Source organism: Limanda limanda, chromosome 9, assembly GCF_963576545.1.
Source record: "Limanda limanda chromosome 9, fLimLim1.1, whole genome shotgun sequence".
NCBI lineage: Eukaryota > Metazoa > Chordata > Actinopteri > Pleuronectiformes > Pleuronectidae > Limanda > Limanda limanda.
In genome coordinates, this window is record NC_083644.1 from 23,888,859 (window position 1) to 23,912,066 (window position 23,208).

Here is a 23,208-nt window from a genome sequence, read left to right on the forward strand (position 1 = left end):
CGCCATGTTTTTTTTACAGTGGTCCTGACAAATAATATATATATATATTTATATATATACAATGATTTACTAATTGTTTTAAAAATCTCAATATGTCAATTGATATAGCATACCTAAATCTTCCACTTTATAGTCCTTTGTGACTCTTAGCATGCAGGTGCTGGATTGGTATTTTTAAATTTTGCAATATTATCATCAAAATGCAGGAACAACTTAAATACAAAACCCCATCTAAATGTATGTGAGCTAATCAAGGACACCATGCAGGAGTAGAACTGTGTCAAATGTAGTCAGATGATATTGTTAAGTTCGAGTCATGCTGTCTGAAGATCATGAGGATGTGCAACTGACCTAGAATTTTTTGTGTTGGCCCTACTTTGAACTCTAATAAACAGGGTCTGAGCATACAGGTTAGAGAAGGTGAATACAATTTGAAAGTAGCATGAACAACTTTCACCCACACCCTGTTGTGATTGATCGACCACTTCAAGCGCTTGTAAGAAATGTCGCCCTCCACTCTTTTTATACCTGGATTTGTTAGTGGATGGGACAGACTATTCGCTAAGGGTACATTTTGAAAATATCATGATGATGCAGAAGTATCGGTGGACGACTGGGGAGGTCAGGGGCTTCAGGACCAGAGTTTTCTGTCGGGTAGAAGAGATCCCTGTAATGATTGGGGCAGGAATTCGATCCAATGTTAAGACTCAGCAAATGAGTGACATATAATAAAAGCTTTAATGAAAGACTTTAACGAAAGAACCAGGCAGATAGTTGTCATCAGCGGACAGGCAAAGCACTGACACAACAAGTTTGAACTGCAGCCAATACAAAGACAAGACGAATGTGTAGTCAAAGTTTACAATCTTGCGATGAGTGCGAGGCAGACCAGGGTTCTTATACTGCATCAGGTGATTGGGAATCAGCTGCAAGAGTCCAAGGGACCTGCAGAAGTAAACCATGCCCAGACCTGCCAGTCAAATCACACACACACTCACATATACCAAGACATCAGTGTTCATTCATTCAGACACTTTCATTCACACTTACACGCAGAGGAAGGTGGGGCAGACCATGTACAGACCTTGATTGAGGCCTTTTTAACTTTGCAAACTCGGCACTGCACTACCTTTGGCCATTAAAAATACACGTCCCAAGCGTGAAACCAATAAGAAGATAATTTTTGAGGCATGTGTTCCACAGACAGACAGACAGACAGACAGACAGACAGACAGACAGACAGACAGACAGACAGACAGACAGACAGACAGACAGACAGACAGACAGACAGACAGACAGACAGACAGACAGACAGACAGACAGACAGACAGACAGACAGACAGACAGACAGACAGACAGACAGACAGACAGACAGACAGACAGACAGACAGACAGACAGACAGACAGACAGACAGACAGACAGACAGACAGACAGACAGACAGACAGACAGACAGACAGACAGACAGACAGACAGACAGACAGACAGACAGACAGACAGACAGACAGACAGACAGACAGACAGACAGACAGACAGACAGACAGACAGACAGACAGACAGACAGACAGACAGACAGACAGACAGACAGACAGACAGACAGACAGACAGACAGACAGACAGACAGACAGACAGACAGACAGACAGACAGACAGACAGACAGACAGACAGACAGACAGACAGACAGACAGACAGACAGACAGACAGACAGACAGACAGACAGACAGACAGACAGACAGACAGACAGACAGACAGACAGACAGACAGACAGACAGACAGACAGACAGACAGACAGACAGACAGACAGACAGACAGACAGACAGACAGACAGACAGACAGACAGACAGACAGACAGACAGACAGACAGACAGACAGACAGACAGACAGACAGACAGACAGACAGACAGACAGACAGACAGACAGACAGACAGACAGACAGACAGACAGACAGACAGACAGACAGACAGACAGACAGACAGACAGACAGACAGACAGACAGACAGACAGACAGACAGACAGACAGACAGACAGACAGACAGACAGACAGACAGACAGACAGACAGACAGACAGACAGACAGACAGACAGACAGACAGACAGACAGACAGACAGACAGACAGACAGACAGACAGACAGACAGACAGACAGACAGACAGACAGACAGACAGACAGACAGACAGACAGACAGACAGACAGACAGACAGACAGACAGACAGACAGACAGACAGACAGACAGACAGACAGACAGACAGACAGACAGACAGACAGACAGACAGACAGACAGATAGACAGACATTTGTGAAGATAGGTAAATGTTATAATTTTTCTTATTTGAGTGAATAATAACCCAAAACCAAAGACTTTAAAATAAAGATCTCCATAATTATTAAGTCAGCATGTCTTAACACAGTAGAGGATCATTGCAAATTTGTAACAACATTATGACAATAACTGTTAATTTATGTAACTGAATAAGAATTCTTCAACACTGCCTAAGGAAGTTAAACAGGTGAGGATTTGAATCATCCCTCACTTGGTGGTTGTGTTTGCCATCTGCAGAAACTGATCACCTTTGATACAACGACCTCGAGCCCCTTTCCATCACTCCAACAGATTGATCTGCAGCTTCAACCGAATCAGCAGGTTTACTCCCGACTCACCAGGAAATCAGTGGCCTGGGCAGTAATTGCTCTTCTGTGTGACAAACATAACATCCATTCTCATGAAGAGAGGGTCACCAGGCTGATGTACAGGCAGGGAGACGGATTATTCACACTTCAGAGACTTGAAAGACATTTTTTACATAGAGATTTAAATGGAGCAGCAGCCAGACAGATCATCACATCAGGTTTACTGCCTGAACAGTTGGTATATTCTCTTATCAGAACATGGAAGAGTTTAGAACATGTGCAATTATGGCTTCCTCGTGGTTTTCTTCACAGCTACAGATCACATCAAAGGTGCGAAAAGTCTCAGCAACAGAAGTATCATCTTCACAGCAGAGACATTTTCTGATTTCACAGGACGCCCTCACATATTTCATATTCAGATCCTTAAATTAAATGGTTAAAAGTTTCACGGGTAAAGAAATGGAAATTGAGTCTAAATGTAACAAAGCTGACATGTGATCTGAACGCACTTCTAAAACAGTCTATTTGTATGATTCATTAATTTATATTCACAGTATGATCATCATACAGGTCATTCAGACTGGTGAGGTTGGTGTACACCGAAACATCATTAAAGAACAAGAAATAAAGAAGGATTTTTCATGTGTCATATAACACCTACAGTATGGCCATTTATAACATTCCCTTGTCTGCACCCACGTCCTGTAGTCTAGATGTTACACTGGGAGAAGTGAAGCGCACCGTACTGATTGGAGTATCATGCCCTCTTCTGGCAGGTTGCTTGCTGCCTGTGACAGAGGATGAACTGCAGCTGTGTCTCTGTTAACCTCGAGTCGGCTCCATTTACAGAGCATTCCTGTTTCATTCCTGTGGGATGTTCACTTTCCTATTATTTGACCTTCCACCTGGGGGCACTCTGAAAAGAGACCATACTGTACCACTCAGAACAAGTAAAGAGAATTTACTCACCTACAGTGTATAAATCTATATTTATGATGGATGTGTTCTTTACTTCAGCATTTTCATTTCTCGCAGTAAAAATATACTGTGCTACATTCAAGAGGTAAAAACCTTTTACTACAGTACATTTACCTAATAATTATTAGTTACTTTGGAGACTAAGGTATTACATGTCTTATTAAAAGTATAATATTCCCAACCTTGCTGGCCACCAAGCTATCACAAAAAAACATTGTCTGGCCGTCCCATTGTCTAGATTCAAACATCAATGAGCTGAGAAAAGTACCAACTGAGAGATATTAATGAGGCAACAACTTAAGATTTAGATCTAAACTAAAGATAAATTTGCTTAAAAAACTGACATAAACTGAAGAAACTAAGCTTCTTACCTGTGTTGCAACTTAAGAGAGGACGAGCAAAAATAGACTAAGCAAACGCAAATTAGGAAAATATCTTCATTCTCCCCTAAAACTAAATCACAAAGAAAACTTAAACTATATAATAATGTCAGTATATCTATCAGTACAATGAACAATGCTTTGTGTGTCATCTTTCTTTAAGGTCTTTCAGTTTGTACTGATAACATGAGAGGCCTAACTCTATGGTATAGACAGTATTCTTTAAATAAATATATTGCTGGTAGAAATGCTTTTTCCTGTACAGCTAGAGCACATTACTCAAATATGCATGACCATGATATAAAGAGATCTATTGGGCTGTGCCACAAGTTTATGTTGAAGGGCAGCATGCCAGCTCACTCTGAGAGGGACTCCATACTGAAGGGGCAGAAAATATGAATATGGACTCCACTCAGTGACAAAATGAAAAATACCAACTCTCCATTCTCAGTTTTAACACATTTAAAATATGTCTGTGAGTTATGTGGGTAGATAACTAAACTAAATGTGTTACAGCATTATCACTGCTTCTCTCCTAACACCAGGCGATGACAGTCTGCAGGTGAAGTTTAACCTTTTGTTTTTGCAAGAGAGAAAAACTTTCTCTTGCAAAAAGGAAGAAAAAGCATGGGATGATTTCTATTTTCAGTGGAGAAATACAGCCCGGCTTAGTTTTGAATTGTTTCTTTTTGAGGCCACAGAGGTTTACTGTCTCAGATTCGCACCTCACTCCGTTCATTCATCATTGGGAAATTGAATTGTTCTCCATGCCAAGATGCCACAGTGTAAAATCCGCCATTAGTTTTTAGCCCAACAGCTGGATGTTCCCATGGCAAACTGCTGCAGATGCTGTGGTATAGGCCTTTGATTTATTCTCTTGTTGGGAACCTGCTGGCCAATTGGACAGTCTGTCTCTGGAGGTGCTCATTTTTCAGAGCTTTGCTTTCGGGCATGACTCCACATTCCCTTTAGGAATTTCTTCCTGCAACCTATTCCTGTGTAGTGTGATTTGCTGGTACATGTTAAATCCCCACAACAAACTTTAAACCCCTGAGTAGGATTTTGTGACTTTAATGACTCCTAGTGGCATAATTTAAAGGCGCCTCTAGCTGTTTTTCTTGTTTTGTGGGATTATATTTTCAAATCTGATGATTCTTTGAAAAATCAGACTTTTGTGAAACGTTTGGTAATAATATCAGCTCAACAATTGACCAACATAGAATAATAACAAAAATATAATTATTTTGATGGGTAGAGTTGTATATGAATAAAATAATACTACATTTTGATTGAATGTGGTGTATTTGCAATACCATGTAGGAACCTGTCAAAAAGACAGCAGGAATTAACTACTTAAATTTAAGCATCAAGGTTACACATGGCATTGTTGGTAACTTCACTGAGTCAGAGAGTCGCTGTGATTTAAAGCTACAATCATTGTTTTTTGGCCACTAGGGGGTAGGAAAAACACAGAGAAATCAACACCCGAACTTCTGTGCACCACATGTTTGGCTGTAGTGGTGATTGTGTGACCTAAAATTTTCACTTTTGTATTGTGCTATTTAGAAAAGTGTTTCACTGTAGTGAGTTGAAATGCTTGCTAACATATAGATGTTTTAACTTTTCTCACCAACTAGTTGCTACTTTTATTAGTTTTAGTAAAGCTGGTTAAACGTTTTCACAGCTTTTTGCAGGTTTTCGAGATTTGAAGCTGAGAAGGTTCACAGAGTCAATGACCTGTCAGTGTTTGGCACTAAGTCGTGCTGGTAAGCTAGCAAGGAAAACCGATTAGTCAGTCAAGTTTTCAGCAGTCTGATTGTGCACCAACCACTGAATGGACTTGACGGCCAAAACTATCTGCTGATGTTTTGTCAATTTAGTTACATTAGACCTGACTGTAACATAAGAATTACAACCGCACTAGAAAAAAGTAAACAAGACTTCCTGATGCAGCCATCACTAATGCAAAGTAGTAGTAGAGTAGTTTCAACTTTGGATAGCACATAGGCTGCACTAAATAATGTCATTTAGCAAAACTAATTTCTAGTCATGTTTTTTTTATGTGAATGTTCTATACTCCAATTATCTCAAAACTCAATTTACATAAAAAAAACTCAGAATGAACAGACTTGTTGACTCAAAATACAGATGCAGTATCTTGCCATTTTTTCTTCTAAATCAAAAAATGTATTGTCTCATTAATTAAAAAAAGGAACGGATTTTTTTCTTATTAAAATCTTCCATATAAATATTAATTAAACAAAAGTTACTAGCAAGACTTTACTTAAAATAATCGCTTCATGCTTCTGTAAATAGCATGCTGTTATTATTGTTGTAAGTAACGTAATACTATTATGATGGCCGAGAGAGCTCAATGCACTGCAGATGAAGAAAACAACTTGATGACACATGCGCTGCAAAAAGTCACAAAACTTGCAAATACAGAAACAACACTGGAAATGTCTCCAGGGGACCCAATAAGTCATGAATCTGGCTGTAGTCCAATGCTTTGTGAGGTTCCATCACCACTGACGAGTAGCAGACTTCAACATCTTTGAAATTAATGACGATGTTTTCTTAATTTGCAGATGTTTTTTCGATATGCATGTGTTTTCTTAACACATGCATATCGAAAATTATTAGCATGTATTAGCATGATTATTAGTTTTATTATTATTATTCACATTTTGCATTAGAGGTGCTACAGACGTGAGTTACTTATGAGTTGAATGACTCTTTTTAACTGGTACAACTCGTATTTTCACACATGTAAACATACATATATATAAATAGTGTTTAGGGAGTGAGTACTTGCTGCTTCCTGTGGCCCAGTGTAAACTCCAATAATACCGCGTGGCACTTGGAGACTGAAAGCCCAGGTTGGGGGGGGTGGGAGGGGCCTGTGGCTCAGATTTCCAGTGGAGAGAGACCACCGGCCCGCTGACGAGCATCCTGTGTGTGCGCAGCCTGCGCGGCGCCGCAGCTCCACACACACAGCGCCACCCTGCGACCAGCGGCTGAGCCCCATCCACATGATGTGTAGATCGAGCAGCCAGCCCGGGGGCCGTCCGCGCTGAGCCTCCTACTATCTGAGCATCCTCAGGAAAAGAAAAAAAAGGCAAGAAGCTAAACAAGCAAAAGTTTTCCTGAAGAGTCTACATGGACGCGAAGGAGCAGCTCGTGTGACCCGACGGAGAGACTGACGGGAGGCTCTCTTCGCACGGACAAAGAATGATAACACAGGCGGCATTTTGTCTGCTTTTTTCCGTGCGTGTGTGAGTGTGTGAGGGGACACGACACGCTGAAGTGTGGGAAAGTTTTGAGGCAGGGCTATGGCGCGGAGCGGAGACGCCGCCGGGATGTCCGAAGCTCCCAAAGTCCAGAGGAAGAAGAAGAAGAAGAGCAAGGAGAACAAAACCAGGACTGTCCACACCAACTTACTGTACGACCTCTCCAAGGGGGAAGAAAACCCCAACAGACACTATGCAAACAACATGATAAAGACCACCAAGTACACGGTGCTCTCCTTCCTGCCAAAGAACCTCTTCGAGCAGTTCCATAGGTTCGCCAATGTTTACTTTGTCTTCATCGCTTTGCTGAATTTCGTCCCGGTTGTCAACGCGTTCCAGCCCGAGCTGGCCCTGGCCCCCGTGGTGTTCATCCTGTCAGTCACTGCCATCAAAGACCTGTGGGAGGACTACAGGAGACACAGGTCGGATAAAGAGATCAACCACATGGACTGTCTGGTCTTCAGCAGGTACGTCAGGGCCTGGACACAGCCAGGGTGTCCAGATGTGTGTCCAGATGCTGCTGTTTGTCCATCAGGGTCCACTGAACAAACTGTCCTCTGCAACTAATGCTTCCTCCTACACACGAGCAGATGAGGGCACTTTAAAAAACAAAACAATCAACCCACTCTTTAAAGAGTCAGACCCTGTAGTTTTAAAGGTGTGTTGGTTGTTTTTTGACTTTTCTTGATCGTGGTCATGCATCCACTTTGGCCTTGTCAGTCCAGGATAGGAAGTAAAGTCAAGCTAAACTTGGCTAACACAAAAAAAAAACCCACCTGTTTCCTGCCAGCCTGTCAGTCTGAGAGGTGTGAATCCTCTTGAGACACACGCAAGTGCTTTCGTGGTTTAATATGACTCAACAACAACAACAACCGGTTTGCCCTACTACCAACCAAGCGTGGGACAAAATAACGGTACATCACTCCATCATCATCCAGACTAGTAAAATAGGATTATCAATATGCTTAAACAACTCTGAAATAACTGACACAAGCAATGTGCGAGAAAATAAGAGCATTTGAACAAATCATTCAAACTTATATACAAGCCACAAATTGGAAGAGTAACAAAACAAATTGATTGTCATTTTCAGAAAATCATTCACTATATAATCTTAATTGAAGACAAACCAGGAAGGATAACACAAAGTTTTCTGACTTTACTCCATAGACTGCTTACAAAGAGCTCAAGCACACAAACAATAACACAGACAGTATATTGTAGAACTGGTTGAGGAAGACTAACAAATGCACTTTTTTGTACATTGTTTCATCTCAGTTTGAGTGACACCACATTGCAGTGAATAAATACACAAATCCTGTTATAATTTTACTCTTTAGAGGCATCTTGTATTCTTCAGGTAGACAGTTATCATGATGTATCGTTATATGATTGTCTTGCAATACATTGATTATATTATCGGTATTGTGGGCCATGTATCACGTATCGTATCGTGCTGTGGGTTGCCCTGCGATTCAGACCCCTCCTATATTTGTGTGTGCGTGTGCGCACGCAGAGTGTATTTTGCTAATGAAAAGCAGCACTGTCGACCATGTACAGAGCATAATTCACGGTAATCAAAAGGCTCAGTGTTCGGCCGCTACAGAGTTTTCAGCTAAAGTCTTGACCCGAGTTGTTCTGTCAAGGTTGGACATAATTTAATTTTCTTCTGCTTTGGCAGTATTGTGAAAAACATCTCCTTGCTCATGCCCAATAACAGCTGACTGGGCTTAACCCCACACCACAGCCTTGTGTCATTTTCCACAAGGTGACACACAAAGTGTGGATCACTTTCCCTAAAGCTACAGGTGAACCCATGTCCAGGAAAATAAATATTCATCCTCACAGAGCCACTTTTCAAGTGGAAAAGTAGGGGGAGTCCGGATGTGTGATAAAGGAAATTCCATTTTTATCAAAAACACTAATATTTAGAAAGTCAGAATGATGGAAACAGTCATGATTTAAAGCAGAGGATTCTTCCTAAATGTAGATTGTGAAGCCACTAAAAAAGACACATGCACATACACACTGAAATCGCACATTTGCAAGTGTACTTAAATGGAATGTAAATAGTTTGCTCCTAATCAGTTTTTAAAAGTGACATCAGCATCTACTGGTGCTGTCCTCAAACAATCTGGATTCCAGGTCACTTAACGCCTCAGTTTTACCACAGCAGTTTATCTAGTTGTTTTTCTATCTGAGCTGATATACTCTTTTACAACCAGATCATTCATTAGTGACGTGTGTCGGACTTCTTCTCCACTGCCCTCTTATCTTTACGGAGAATTGAAGATAAATTTCTCATTCAGTCATCGTTGAAGGGTAGATCTCTGGCCACCATTACACCACAGGAATAATGCATTTCCACAGTCTCCTTGTTTTCAGAAAAAACTTAAGTCGTTTTTGACTTTAATCTATGGAAATAAACATTGATAAAATAATTAAACGCTCAGAAAACCCCTGACACAGAATTTAAACAATGTCCTCCATTCAGTTCTGTTGCTTTCATTTTAGAAGTAAAGTTTTCACTGTAGCTGTGACCTTTTTCAACAAAGATAACCAGTAAGAGGAGTGCTCAAGGTTCTTTCATTAGTATTCATAGATTCATGATCCTGGTATGTTATGGTTCCAGTTGACTGTGTACATTTAATAAGGTGTGAAGTCAAAGATAACAAAGCCATGTGCTCACTAGATTTACACATTTAAAATGTATATGTGTCCACAAGGAGTAGACATATTTACCTTATACGTTTCTTCAGCTGTTTCAGGATTTTGTTCTTGGTTTTACTTCTTAGTGACAGGAAATCTCATTTCTCTTATAGAACAAGGCTTCCCCGTTCTTCTCTTCAAAATAAATGCACATTGTTGTTCCCAGCTGTAAAGTAGAAACTGAAGTTGCAAATGTTTTGTTTTTTAAGTAACGATTATTGAGTTTGTTACAGTCGTCCAAAGCCCAAGATGATGTCTTCAAATAGCTTTAGTTAATTGACCACTTGTCCAAAACTCAAAGACTTTCAGTTTACTGAGAATAAAGACAAAGAAACCAAAAAACCTTCACATTTGAGAAGCTGGAACCAGAGATTAATAATGACTTCAGTGAGTGATCAGTTGTGAAAACAGATACTAAGAAGTGTTTAGTTAATCAAATAATCTTTCTGCTACTAGGTTAGTCACATTGTACAGAAATGAAGGCTGGTTACCATTAATATAGTCTCAGAGCTGTTATCCCGTCCAATGCAGCAAATTCCACTCAGATTAGTGACATCATTTACAATAACAACACAACCAAATCTGTGGAGAGAAGAATCTGTGTGTTGACACTAAAAACCAAAAAGTGTTTGACTCGTGACAAAGGCAGTGTTGTGTTATATGAGATATGAGATCCTTTTCTCTTCAGTTGGAGAATAACATTTGTTTAAACCTCCTGAGAAAGTTCCGGTCCCTCCACCTACATCCCACATACAGTATGTTTAAAGTCCTCTGAGGACGCAGTGTTGTGTTCATACATTTTGGATTTTAAGTATTTAGATGGACAGATTGAGTAAGCCTGTGAGAGGAATATATTAGATTAGGAGGAATTGTTACCACTATAGTCTGTGGTAACAGCTTTAGCACCAGCAAACAGTCTGTCCTCCTTAATGCTCAACATGTCTGCTGTTCCAGATTTATGGAAGTGGAACTGAAGATTCTGTTTATAGAACCACCAGTTATTGAAAACAATAGCTACACATCTCTCATCCCCAAGCTTACACCATCTCTTTTGCCGCCTCATGGTTTTGGCAGAGCGGAGAGACGCTATTTAGAGAAATACTGGAAGGAGGTGCGGGTGGGAGACTTCATCAGGCTGCGATGCAACGAAATCCTCCCCGCCGACGTTCTGCTGCTGAGCTCCAGCGACCCTGACCGCCTGTGCCACATCGAGACCGCCACACTGGACGGAGAGACCAACCTCAAGCAGAGGCAGGTCGTCCGCAGCTTCTTTGACCTGGTGAGACGACTGCTCATCACTCCTTGTTTTCCTGTGGTTACACAAACTGTGTGTGTGTTAAATCCTTTGATAGAAGCAAACGTTTACTGAGATTTCAGTGTGTATGCTGCAGTTTCAGACTGTTGGTTAGTTTCATTTAGTTGGTTAGGAGCTTTGGTCACAAAGTAATAAATTCAGAAAAGGTTTGTTTCACAGTTTTAGCTCACATCCTTCAGCCAATCAGATATAAGGATTTATCCATTGAGAGACCCTAGAAGATCAGTTTAAGTGTAACCTTTTCTACTTTAAACGATTCTGAAATTGTACATCTGAACTCTGAAGAATGCAGCCGGAGTTTTATATGTCAGACTTGAAAAAAAGACACAGACATTACAAAATTCCACAAGACATCACTTACAGATAAATTATTGCACTTATCGGTGTTATGAAGTGGGTATTGCAGTCTTGAAAAGTTGCACATGCAAACTAGACATTGGGAGTGTAGTTTTAGTCCAAGTATTTGTCAGGGCACCATCAGCTCTTTTGGTCAGGAATTGTAAAAATGGCATGAATAAGAAAAAAATAATTATTTACCTGTTTTCTGTTTACAGGATTGTGATTTTGACCCTTTAAAATACAACAGCATAATTGAATGTGAGAAACCCAACAATGACCTGAACAGATTTCGAGGATACATGTGAGTATTTCCATCCCATGTGTGTATGTGGTTGGCGGACGCCCACCATCTGTTTAGACTCAGTGATCCTTGGCTTTTTAAATTGTTAACTCTCATTACAGATTTCATTTTAATTTGGTCATAAATGAATGCAGTAAAATTTTCTTCAATGTTGAGCTTTGAAATGGAAATAATGTGAAACAGCGGTTTGTTGACATGCCTGCAGTTTCCAACGTATAATTATGACTCAAAGTTTTTCCAAATCAAGATTACAATTTGCCTTCTTGGGATGCGGTTGCAGGGTTTCACCCATTTGACCGTGCAAGTTTTTAGATACATGTGCTTTGTTAAACAGTAGAATAAAATTAATCATCAGCTGCTCTTTGCAACCTCATAACAAAGGCTGTTGTATCTGTAGGCATGGAAAATAGCTAGACCGTTCAGTTATTTAACACAGGGTGGCTGAAGGTCCTGAAACTGTTTTAAAGATAGGGTTGGTAAGTTGTTTCTGAAGCACTTTTGATCATATTTGTCTGATCGGAATGAAAAGATTGGCTGGTGCATCTATCTGTCCCTGACCTGCTAGCCTTCATGCACCCTGCCTGTGCTTTCACTGCACTTGACTGGAGTCTTCAGTCAGAGAGACATACACCGCTGAAGCAAAGGCGATAGAAGTTGGCTAATCATGGAAAAGTCCGCCAATTAACAGCTGTCAAGCAGTGTGCGTGGCTAAGCTTTGACGAGAGGGCTGATGGGAGGGGGTGTGATCTATCTGTTGCATATTTTCAAAGTCTAGCCTGCTTTTTCAAGGATTACCAAACCTATCTTTAAACGGTCTTAAATTGAGATTGGATGACTCTTAATTTGTTAGGCATGTCACTGCCAAAGGTCACTGTCAAAGGCCAGACCAAAAAAGTTCTGGTATGCCGCATTGTTAATCTGTCTAACTAATGTCTTTCAAGCCAGCCTGCTAGTTAGTTAACGAGCATGGAGAAATGCATGTTTGAAGACACGAGTACTTGTGGTGGTGAAAACCAGTGACTGGAAGTGCTCAGGAAGCAAACTGTGTTGTGTTTTGAAAGTCTTTCAAACTTGTGACAATGTGGATCAACGCGTTGGAGTCAGAAATAAGTATGTTCATTTTGAACAAGTATATTTTCACTTTGGTGTGGTCTTTGTCTATAGCTGTCGACACCCTGTTAGCTGCAACAATGTGCCTGTCACTCAGCTAATTTGCTGTGTTACACCTAACTTCCTTTCTGTCTCTGTTTGCAGTAGAAATGCTCATAATGGTTAAAAGAAACATCCCACACAGGAACACTGTGTGTTTTGACTAAACAAAAAAGTAGTTTTTATTCTTCACTCTGCTCTGACACACATACGTTTGTGTGAGGATGAGAAGACGAGCAGTGTCCTCTGAATTGACGGTGGACCTGCCAGGCTGACCCACACTCGCATGATTATGACATGTATTCTTTGCTCAGAAGGAGACCAGATGCTGCAGGTATTCAGTTGCCAGGCTACAGCGGAGCACAGACACAGCATTGTCTCCGCAGTGTTTTATTACATTACGACCAGTGGCACTGAGTCTGATCTCGCAGCCTTCTGGGCGAGAAGGCATCCTGCATCTGGAGCGTTATCCATTTCTCGAACACTGTGCGCTATGAACGAGGTTTGTGTGAGAACAGTGACACTGCCATTAATCCATAGCGGTGCTGATGTTTCACGGGGCCTGCTGTCAGAGGCCAAAGGATGAACGATCCTGTTAGTAAACAGGCTGACAGCTGCATGGCTTTGAAGGAAGAAGAACAGAAATGATTAAACTCTGCTCCCAGCTAAAGGATGTCTAACTTTACACGTTTGTAATCCTTGATATAGTAATGGAATTATGTCTGACAGTAAAAGCTCAGCTCACCCTTACAACACTGCTCTGACTGAAGGCAGCTCAACACACATCTCCCTTTGAGGTAAACTGCTCAAAGTAAACTTCTTCCTTTCTTTTCTGAGAGCTGAATTCAGTCTTTATATGACAGTGGGGTTTTAGATGAACCTGACAAGCTTTAAAATAGAAGGTCTGAGGTGAGATCTAAGGGCCAGCGATGAAGCAGTGAATTGCTTAAATGATTCAAAGCCCGAGGGGGTTTTCTGTGGTGCAGCGCGTGCTCAGTGCTTCTTTATCAGGGGGGATTTGTGCTGAGATAAGGGCTCTTGCTAAGGGAAGTCCATGATGCTTTAGAGCGTGATGGATTGAGGCGCTCAGCAGAATAAACTGATGTTGGCTTGCTAGCTCTGGTGTGGAGAGATACTCCATTTCTCCGCAAGCATCACTATTTTTCACCTGAGTGCAAAGACATAACCATAGTCGTTTCAGCTGTGATTGATAAACCCGTGGACTAGCACTCATGGAGGGGCTGGATCCCGGACCTGAGCCCATTGGGACCTGGGCTGGATTCGGAGAACATTTTTTAAATGTCTGGTCAAGTTCTGTGATGTTGGTACTATCTACTTGATTTTTTTACTCATGGCAGGAATCAGGGGAAACCAGAAATACCCATGCATTTCAGGGACAGGGTAACAGACTCAGAGCAGCTTATATCAACTGCATCATGCTTGAGTAGGGTTCGGAAAAAAATTCACTGAAAAGCCTTCTGTTCAGGTCGGGCTCTGTTAGTTTTGTCTCAGGCCTGCACAGGTTCAGACAAAATATGCCACCTAAGCCTCACTCTATTGCATAGTACTTCATTTAGCTCTGTGTTGGATGACTTAAAACCAAACCAATGAAACTGCCCCCCTTTGGGGATGGAGAGATTCCTCTACCGGGGCTGCCTTGATGTCTCTGTCTGATTCTGACACTCCACTCATCTCTTTAAGCCTAGACGGCAACCTTTGACCTCACCACACTTTAATTGATCAGTTTGGCTGTTCCCTTATTACCACCCCCATGGCATGAGGGCAGCTGCTGTTGGGCTAACATAGCGATTATGATGTGCTTTTAATTTACTCCATAATATACTGAGTAAGGACAAGTATTCAGACCACAATCGATGAAGAAGTCTGTATGGCACAATCAATGTCGTGCTGCACTATCACACATGGGTGTACTGCCCACCCCTAACTCACGGTAATATTAATTCCTTGACAGAATCCATCGAAGCGGCAGAAGAGATGCACTTTATAAAGAAAACCTGCTGCTGCGAGGCTGCACCATCCGCAACACAGAGGAGGCCGTGGGAATAGTCATTTATGCAGGTAATCCCCCAGAGTAGCTGTCACCAGCCGTCACACTTGACCTCTGACCTTACTGCATCTAACACGTTGTGTCTCTTTGCAGGTCATGAGACCAAAGCCATGCTGAACAACAACGGCCCGCGCTACAAACGCAGCAAACTGGAGAGACAGATGAATGTAGATGTGTTCTGGTGTGTCATCATCCTTCTGGTCATGTGCCTGTTTGCTGCTGTGGGTGTGTATCTGTTTCAGAGTTATGTTTACACTTATGAGTGTTGGAATGCCTCTGGTCGTATTGAGACATTTCAATTTAAAAACCTTCATTTGCTGGATTTATTGGAAACAAAAGATAAATCTCACATAAAGTCTTGTTGGATTGCTGTGCTTCTATTCATATCTTCTCGTTTATGTGTTTATACGAGTTGACCTTGTTCTGTCGTTGTTCCAGGTCACGGGCTGTGGATGTTTCAGTACGGAGATAAGAGACCTGTGTTTGACGTTCTCAGTCCAGAGGGGACAGACTTATCACCAATCATGTCATCCATTTATCTCTTCCTCACTTTGATCATCGTCTTTCAGGTACGAAACGGGGCGAAGCCCAAAGCGACACAGATATATAAAAGACGTACGATATCACGTTAAGTTAGAAATATTTGATCCCACTGTACACAAGCATTGCTATAAACCAAAAGCATTGGCAGTAGTTATTATATCCCCAATAGGTGTGTGTGTTAGTGTGACCTCTAGATCCTTATCATCACATTCGGTGTAGAAATGGAGAGAGAAGTACTTTTCATGCTGCATAATAATCAAGACCAAAGGAAAAAGTGCTACCTGACAGCTATTGTTTTCTTTTCTCTTTGCATTTAAAAATGTCAGATCAAATGTCACCCTGTCCTGTGTCAAATGTTGCTGCTGAAATAAATGAGAGGTCAGTGAAGATAGCAGCATGGTTACACTGTACAAACAGGAACTGTTTGAGGTTGGAGACCCACCAGTGTTGCCAGACATTGCACGATACACTGAAATAAACACGCGTCCAGGCACAAGCACTGTGCATGATGACCTGCACTCCCAAAAGTTATGACTCATTTCTGCGAACCACTTTCCACAAATGTTGCCTGGAAATGTCCCAGTAGGGAACAATTTTTAAACAATGAAGCGGCTACTAAGAACTCAAATATCATTTATTTATATAGGTTTTTGGCCAGTAGCAAAGCTAACTAAAAAGCAGTATGCATAATATAATCCTGTCTTGTTGTCTGAGATACTCAAATACCCCTTCAACAACAATTTTCACACATGTACCCATTAACCTATTTCTACTGGTAATCTGTAACTTTTAGCTATGAGCTGTTCGTGTGATGATTATAACTACATTTTATTGACATGAACCATTGATTTTCCCCTTTGATTTTATTGATACATAATCATTTCAACTTGTATTTCCAGGTGTTGTTTGATTTGATGAAATGTAGATATCACTGCCCTCTCTGTGTATATATATATATATATAATATATCACAATGTAGGCTGGGAAATGCTGATGTTCAGCTCTACCTCTTTTTTCTCTAATAAACACTCTCTCCTCTCCAAGGTGCTGATACCCATCTCCCTCTTTGTGTCGATTGAGATTGTCAAGATCTGCCAAGTGTACTTCATCCATCAGGACATGGATCTGTACGACGAGGAGACAGACTCTCACCTGCAGTGCAGAGCTCTTAATATCACTGAGGATCTCGGCCAGATGCAATACATCTTCTCTGACAAGACAGGCACGCTGACGGAGAACAAGATGGTGTTTCGCCGCTGCACTGTGGCAGGGGTGGAGTACTCCCATGATGCCAATGGTGAGATACACACTGCACAAACACACAGACACACACAAACACAACCTCACAAAAACAGTTACCAGTCATTGTCTCTTTACTCCCTCTTAATCCACTAAGACTGCGGCAAATAAAATCCTGTTGTTTGACGACCTAAAATCTTTAGGGTTTTCTGAAGAGCTGACAGAATTGGCAACGTTTACAAATGTTGTTATTTCTCAGCCTCTACATCAAATAAAAACATTAATTATAGATATTTTATAGGTTCAACATTTGGCTTTCATTGTAAATCATTGCAGTTTCCCTGACCTTTGCGAACATCTTACACTTATAAGGGAGAAGCATAAAGATGTTTTTCACAATTATCTCATGCGGTCCAAATGGGTTAATAATGAAAAGTGTGTGTTATGCAGCTAGAAGACTTGCTAAGTACCAGGAGATGGATTCTGAAGAAGAGGAGTGCACATCTCACGGAGGCACCCTGCCCAGGCGGGACAGCGTAACCAGCCACCACAGCGCCCCGGTGGTGCTGCGATCCCAGAGCACCAAGTCCCATCGCAGGACGGGCAGCAGAGCGGAGGCCAAGCGAGCCAGCATCCTGTCCAAGCACACGGCCTTCAGCAGCCCCATGGTCAGTGGGCATCACCGTCCCGCTGTCACACTGTGTGCTGTCTGCTCTTCACTGATAAAATCCTCCTCTGTCCCGCAGGAGAAAGATATCACCCCCGACCCCCAGCTCCTGGACAAGGTCAATGAATGCAGCAGTCAGTTGGACTTCATGCGCTTTCACAGTCAGCCAATGTCCCAGCTGCCCTCTGACCTCTCAGATATCATTGATTTCTTTATCGCTCTCACCATCTGCAACACGGTGGTGGTGTCCTCCCCCAACCAGCCCAGGCAGAAGGTAAAACTCACCTCAAGACAATCTTACTATCAGTCCTTCTTCAGGTTAAGAATGTTGAAAAATGTATTTTGTCTGATAGGCTGCCTGAAGGCTTTTATTTATCACATTAATGTTGGTGTAACTGCATTACAAATCATTGTATGCACAAAAGTATTAAAATATATACTGTAAATCGCATCTGACTATACTACAAACTCAGTAATTTAAAAGGAAAACTTTTGAATGACACATATAAAGGGTGGAGTCCACTTTGAAAATATACCCAGTCCATCTGGATTTTATTTTTGCAGCAACTTTGCCTTTATTGGATTGTAGTAGAAAAATCTTCAATTCATTAAGAATTTTTTTTTTTTTTTAAAGGCCTTACAAGATACAAATAACTCATTTACATTTACAAAGGCCTTGAAATCTTTGTCACGCCTGCTAAAGAAAGTTATATTAGTTATAACCTTTGTCTGTGTGTGTCATAGTGACATAAAGATGTTGTGACAGACAGATCAAAAACTTAGTTATGGATCCCCAATACATTTTGTGAGGAAAAACTTTCTTGGCGAGGATTCCTATATGAATTGGCTCAATGCTATGGATGGTATTGCTACTGCTAATGAAACTGCTCATCCAGCTGCTACTTAAATGGTGCTCTTATTGTTTTTGTTGTTTGGTCTTTTCTAAACTAAATGTGTAAGGGTGGAAAAAAAAACTGAGCTGTTGGAACGTGTGATGTGATGTGATGAGAAACTGAATTTCAGTTTTTGATAGTAATCATACCCACAAGCTGGGTAACATTTCCTTTAACCATAACCTATGTTTGTTTAATTAAGTTACTGTGTGTGTGGGCTCCAAGTTTATACTTATATATATATATCTGGGACTACAGATGAACTACAGATGAGCTTTGCAGTATAAGTTTGCTTATATGTGATGTACTTTCATCAGATATTTCAACAGATTACTTTTTGTTTCCTCCATTTATATTCAAAAGACTTGTTGTGCTGGATCTTTATCGTAATATTTAGTCTGGAAAAGCAGAAAGAAAATACATGTTACATGCCACCGCGAGCATTGTCTGCATCGACGACAGTGAGGTGTGTGTCCGTGCTGCTGAAGCATGTTAGAGAGAGCTGACCTGACCCTTCCACACATCCTGCAGGAGAGAGAGATATCTTTATTAGATACAGTGAAAATGCACCATACATGATTGTCTGATGAGATCAAATGTGCAAGAGAGCTATTGCGAAACGATGATGAAAAAAAACTCAGTTTTTTCAATAACAAGAGCAGAATTTAACATTTTGCAGATTGTCAATCCAGAATTCCATATTTCTTTGTTTGCATCTTCAGATCACCGTCTATTGGTGTGCATGCTCGTAGTCCTGAGATCTAGAAAACTATTGGTTATTTTATGGATCATCAATATCGCATCCATTGGGCACTAATTCTATTGATATCCTTCCAAAGCACTAACACAAGGCCCCGTCTAATGTCTGATTTCTTTTCTTTTTCTTCTTTTGACCAACATGGTAGTAGCCTGCATCTTTTGACAAAAGGGTTTAAACTGTTATTTTGGCTACTCTTACTATAAAAGCATTCGGAAATGCACCCAAAAATTCCTAAACGCTCCGTAGGCACAAAGCTTTCACTGTTTCCTTGCCTGTTACTTTGATGTGCTCACTCCAGTCACAGCTGTGTATCCGTGTTTTGTTTTGTTGGTCTGGGTGTGGTCGTCCTGCTCAGAGGTGATATCCTCTTCTCACCACTCGCTGTGTGCAGCGCCTCGCTGTCCTGCTGTTCAGAGGCACAAATCACTTCAGATATAGCTTTACACTGTGACACGTTATTTATGTTGCTGTGTGTCTGTTTGGAGGTTATCTGATAAGATGGAGGGAAATGTAAATCGGCAAAAGCACTGGCTTTGATACAAATGTCCTCAGTTGTTTTTTTTAACTCCTTCCTTTTTTTTTATGATTGTACTTTTTGTCCTTTAGTTAGGTGTAATTGTTCACATTTTATTATGATTCCTTCCTGGCTAACCCAGCACCTGAATGATTTATATTTTTATGTGTGAGAACTGTGGCTCCGGCTGCCAGCAGACCTCAAAGTGAGTCACAGTCTCTGCTGTTGTGCTGCACCACCTAAGGATAAAGGATTGGCTGAAGGATTAAAGCCAGGAGGTGCATTTTCATCAGTACAGAAGTCTTGTATGCCACTAAAGCTGAGGCTGATTTCTCAAACACAGCACTGTGCTAACGTTTGAGGCACTTTAGATGTTTTAGATTCTTATCCATCACACAATAAGAGTCAAGATGCTGAATAACAAGATTGTTGTAACCCCCACAAAGACGGAAAACACTGAGATGGCTAAAAAAAACACAAAAGAGATCTACCTGAGATAAACTGAGTGAGGTTTTACAAGCTTTCAATGATGTTAATTAATGAATACATACCGTTTATCCCACTCATTTTACTACAATTATAAAACTGTGTTTTTGGAATGGGCTGTTTGCCTGGCCTCTGGTGATGCTTGCTGCTGCTTTCTGTCTGAAACCGTAAAAACATAAAAGTACAGACCGACTGCTGGACTCAATCCACAGAACTCTGAAGCTGCACTAGCACCTCAACTGTACAAAGCGCGGTTCTCCTGTTTATTTAGAGTTGAGTGTAGCTCGACTTAGTATGCAGAATGTGAACTGGACAATTAGTTGTCATTTCCGTTGCCCCACTGTTGTTGTGATATATTGTCACTTGCATTAATGAGTCTCAGCAGTAGCTGCCTCACCGTTTATTAATATGAATGTATTGCATGTACAAATCGCACCAAATTTGGCAGCGCACTGCTTTGGAGATGAGAAGACACTTATAGTATAGATATTTTTTTATTGTTCATTTGCATTTTTTCGTGAAAAAGACAAAAACACATGACAGACAGTTAATACACACATGGGCTGGAATACATTGAAACCACATGGAATGCCTGAAGCTTTTGCACTATACTGTATCTTAAGAGTAAATGATCATAAAACCCTCTTTAGCAAACTTTTTAAGCTTAAGAATGTATTGTAGGGTAAGGACTATTCCCTTGTTGATTTTCTATTTTTTTATAATCTCTGTATTGAATATTTAATGATATTATTTTCAAAATCACCATAACAAATAAAAAAACACCCTCCCCTTCTCCAACCCTATAGTCTTTACTACAGCCAATCCATCCCAGCACCCAATCCGGCCCTCAGTCTCACCACAGCAGTGATAATACAGAGAGAAGAGGGAAAAGAAAGAAAACCTACACACTCACACTCTCCTGTGGAAACATTGAATCTCTCATTCCTACACAGAGAGAGCACTATGAGTCATTGTGGTTTATGCCAGTGGTTTTCAAGACTTCATTTTTCATGACCTTTGACGCCCTCTGTTAATGTACTGATGTAAAATAATGAATCATACATTTTAAATAGGAACATAAGACTGAAGTTACAATAAAGCTAAGCAGTGAGCACAGCTTTAATCACAGTGATGACTGAGCTCATGATTGTTCCCTATTGCCTGATATATTAATCTTATTAATGAATGAATGCAAAGGAAATACTGTTTCGCCCGAATACTGTGTTCGGAGGATTTATATAAGGCTGAACATAAAAACAAATTGATTGCTGCGTCAATCAATCTTGCTTCTCGTCCTTCAGGTGCGCGTGAGGTTTGAGCTGAAGTCCCCGGTCAAGACCATTGAGGACTTTATCAAACGTTTCACTCCCAGCCGCTTGACGTCAGGCTCCAACAACAGCAGCTCCTCCAGCCTCATCACAAACCGCTCCTCCAATAAGGGCTGCTCCAGCATTCTGTCCTCCCCCTCTGCGGAGAGCACGCTCACCAAGCTGGATGAGGAGCACGCTCGCGGAGGCCTGGACCACACCTTCAGCCCCGCCCCGCCATCTTATGACGGTAAGGTGTTGGGCCAGGAGGAAGGTGAGCTGCGCTACGAGGCGGAGTCGCCCGACGAGGCCGCGCTTGTCTACGCAGCCAGGGCTTACAAATGCTCCCTCGTTGGACGCCTCCCCGACCAGGTGACCGTGGAACTGCCGCACCTGGGGAAGCTGAGCTTTGAGCTCCTGCACACGCTGGGCTTCGACTCCACCAGGAAGCGCATGTCTGTTGTGGTGAGACATCCTCTGACGGATCAGATCACTGTGTACACTAAAGGAGCAGACTCTGTCATCATGGACCTCATCAAACCCCCCAGCACAGGTAGGAACTCAATTGTTGCCATTCCAACATTAGTGCACACCAGTATACCAGTCATGAGGCTTATCCCGGTTTTGATCATATTTGGGATAATGTGTGTGTGCATACTTGTGAAGATATTTGTGTCAGGACCAGTTTAGGCCTACATTCAGAGGGAGGAAATTTTGTCCGGTCCTCTCTTTTCATTTTTTTTTTTTTTTTTGGAGGGATAAGACTTGGCTTTAGGGTTAAAGTTATAATTAGGTTTAGGTTTGGGTAAGAATTAGGTTGAGGCATTTAGTTTCGATTGTTAGGGTAAGGGGCTAGGGAATTCATTATGCCAATAAATTTCCTCACTAGGATAGTTGTAGAAATGTGTGTGTTAGCCTTAGGGTTAAGGGTTATGGCAACCGTTGCTCTGTTGCTCACACAAAATCATAACTACATGTATTTAGTTATTAATCGTTGGTGTCGGACCATGAATCAGATCCAGTCTGCAGTGATCAGAATGGGATAAGATGTTTACATGCACCAGTATCTCATCTACTTAAGGAGTACTCCAGCGAGTAAAAGCAAGTTTCTTAAAACCGGGATAATAAAAAAAATACATAGATGAATAAATAACAGATATCCTCAGGAGATTGTTCCAAAGAGTGGGAGCCCTGACAGAAAAGGCCCAGTCGCCCTTGGTCATTAGCTAAGGGCTTATCCAGGTTACAGTAATTGGGATACGATGTTTACATGCGCTTAAACACAAAAAACGGATACTTCGTAAACCTGATAATACTTCGGATACTAGTGTGCATGTAAACGCAGTCATTGTGTCCTTACAGGTGAATTCAGTGGTGGTTAGAGTTGGGAACCGAACCTCGGTTCCAAATTGGAACGGAATCCAAAATGCCAAGTAGCTGGTACCCGTAAAAAAATAAGGATTTCCGTTCTGCTTATCGGTTCCGAAACTGCAAGGACGCTGTACGTATCTGCCAGAACTGCCTACGTGACTGAAAGTCAGGTTGCACATTGAAGCTCACCAAACATTTAAGACACCACGGCGTCCAGCTGAAAGACTGTACATCGTTTAATGTCCTTCTCCGAGTCTGAGTATGTCATCTTCAG

At 41.4% G+C, this 23,208-nt stretch overlaps 1 protein-coding gene across 1 annotated transcript in view; it reads left to right on the forward strand.

Moving 5' to 3' along the window:
- Positions 1-7,113: 7,113 nt before the first annotated feature.
- atp10a (ATPase phospholipid transporting 10A) overlaps positions 7,114-23,208 on the forward strand; it is a 35,948-nt gene continuing 19,853 nt past the window's right edge. Inside the window, exons 1-10 of the mRNA XM_061078405.1 lie at positions 7,114-7,740; positions 11,057-11,261; positions 11,852-11,937; positions 15,059-15,165; positions 15,248-15,379; positions 15,593-15,723; positions 16,742-16,994; positions 17,387-17,604; positions 17,683-17,877; positions 21,558-22,116. Of these exons, the coding sequence (XP_060934388.1) occupies positions 7,316-7,740; positions 11,057-11,261; positions 11,852-11,937; positions 15,059-15,165; positions 15,248-15,379; positions 15,593-15,723; positions 16,742-16,994; positions 17,387-17,604; positions 17,683-17,877; positions 21,558-22,116 (2,311 nt within the window). The 5' untranslated portion in view covers positions 7,114-7,315. The remainder of the gene's footprint in view (positions 7,741-11,056; positions 11,262-11,851; positions 11,938-15,058; positions 15,166-15,247; positions 15,380-15,592; positions 15,724-16,741; positions 16,995-17,386; positions 17,605-17,682; positions 17,878-21,557; positions 22,117-23,208) is intronic.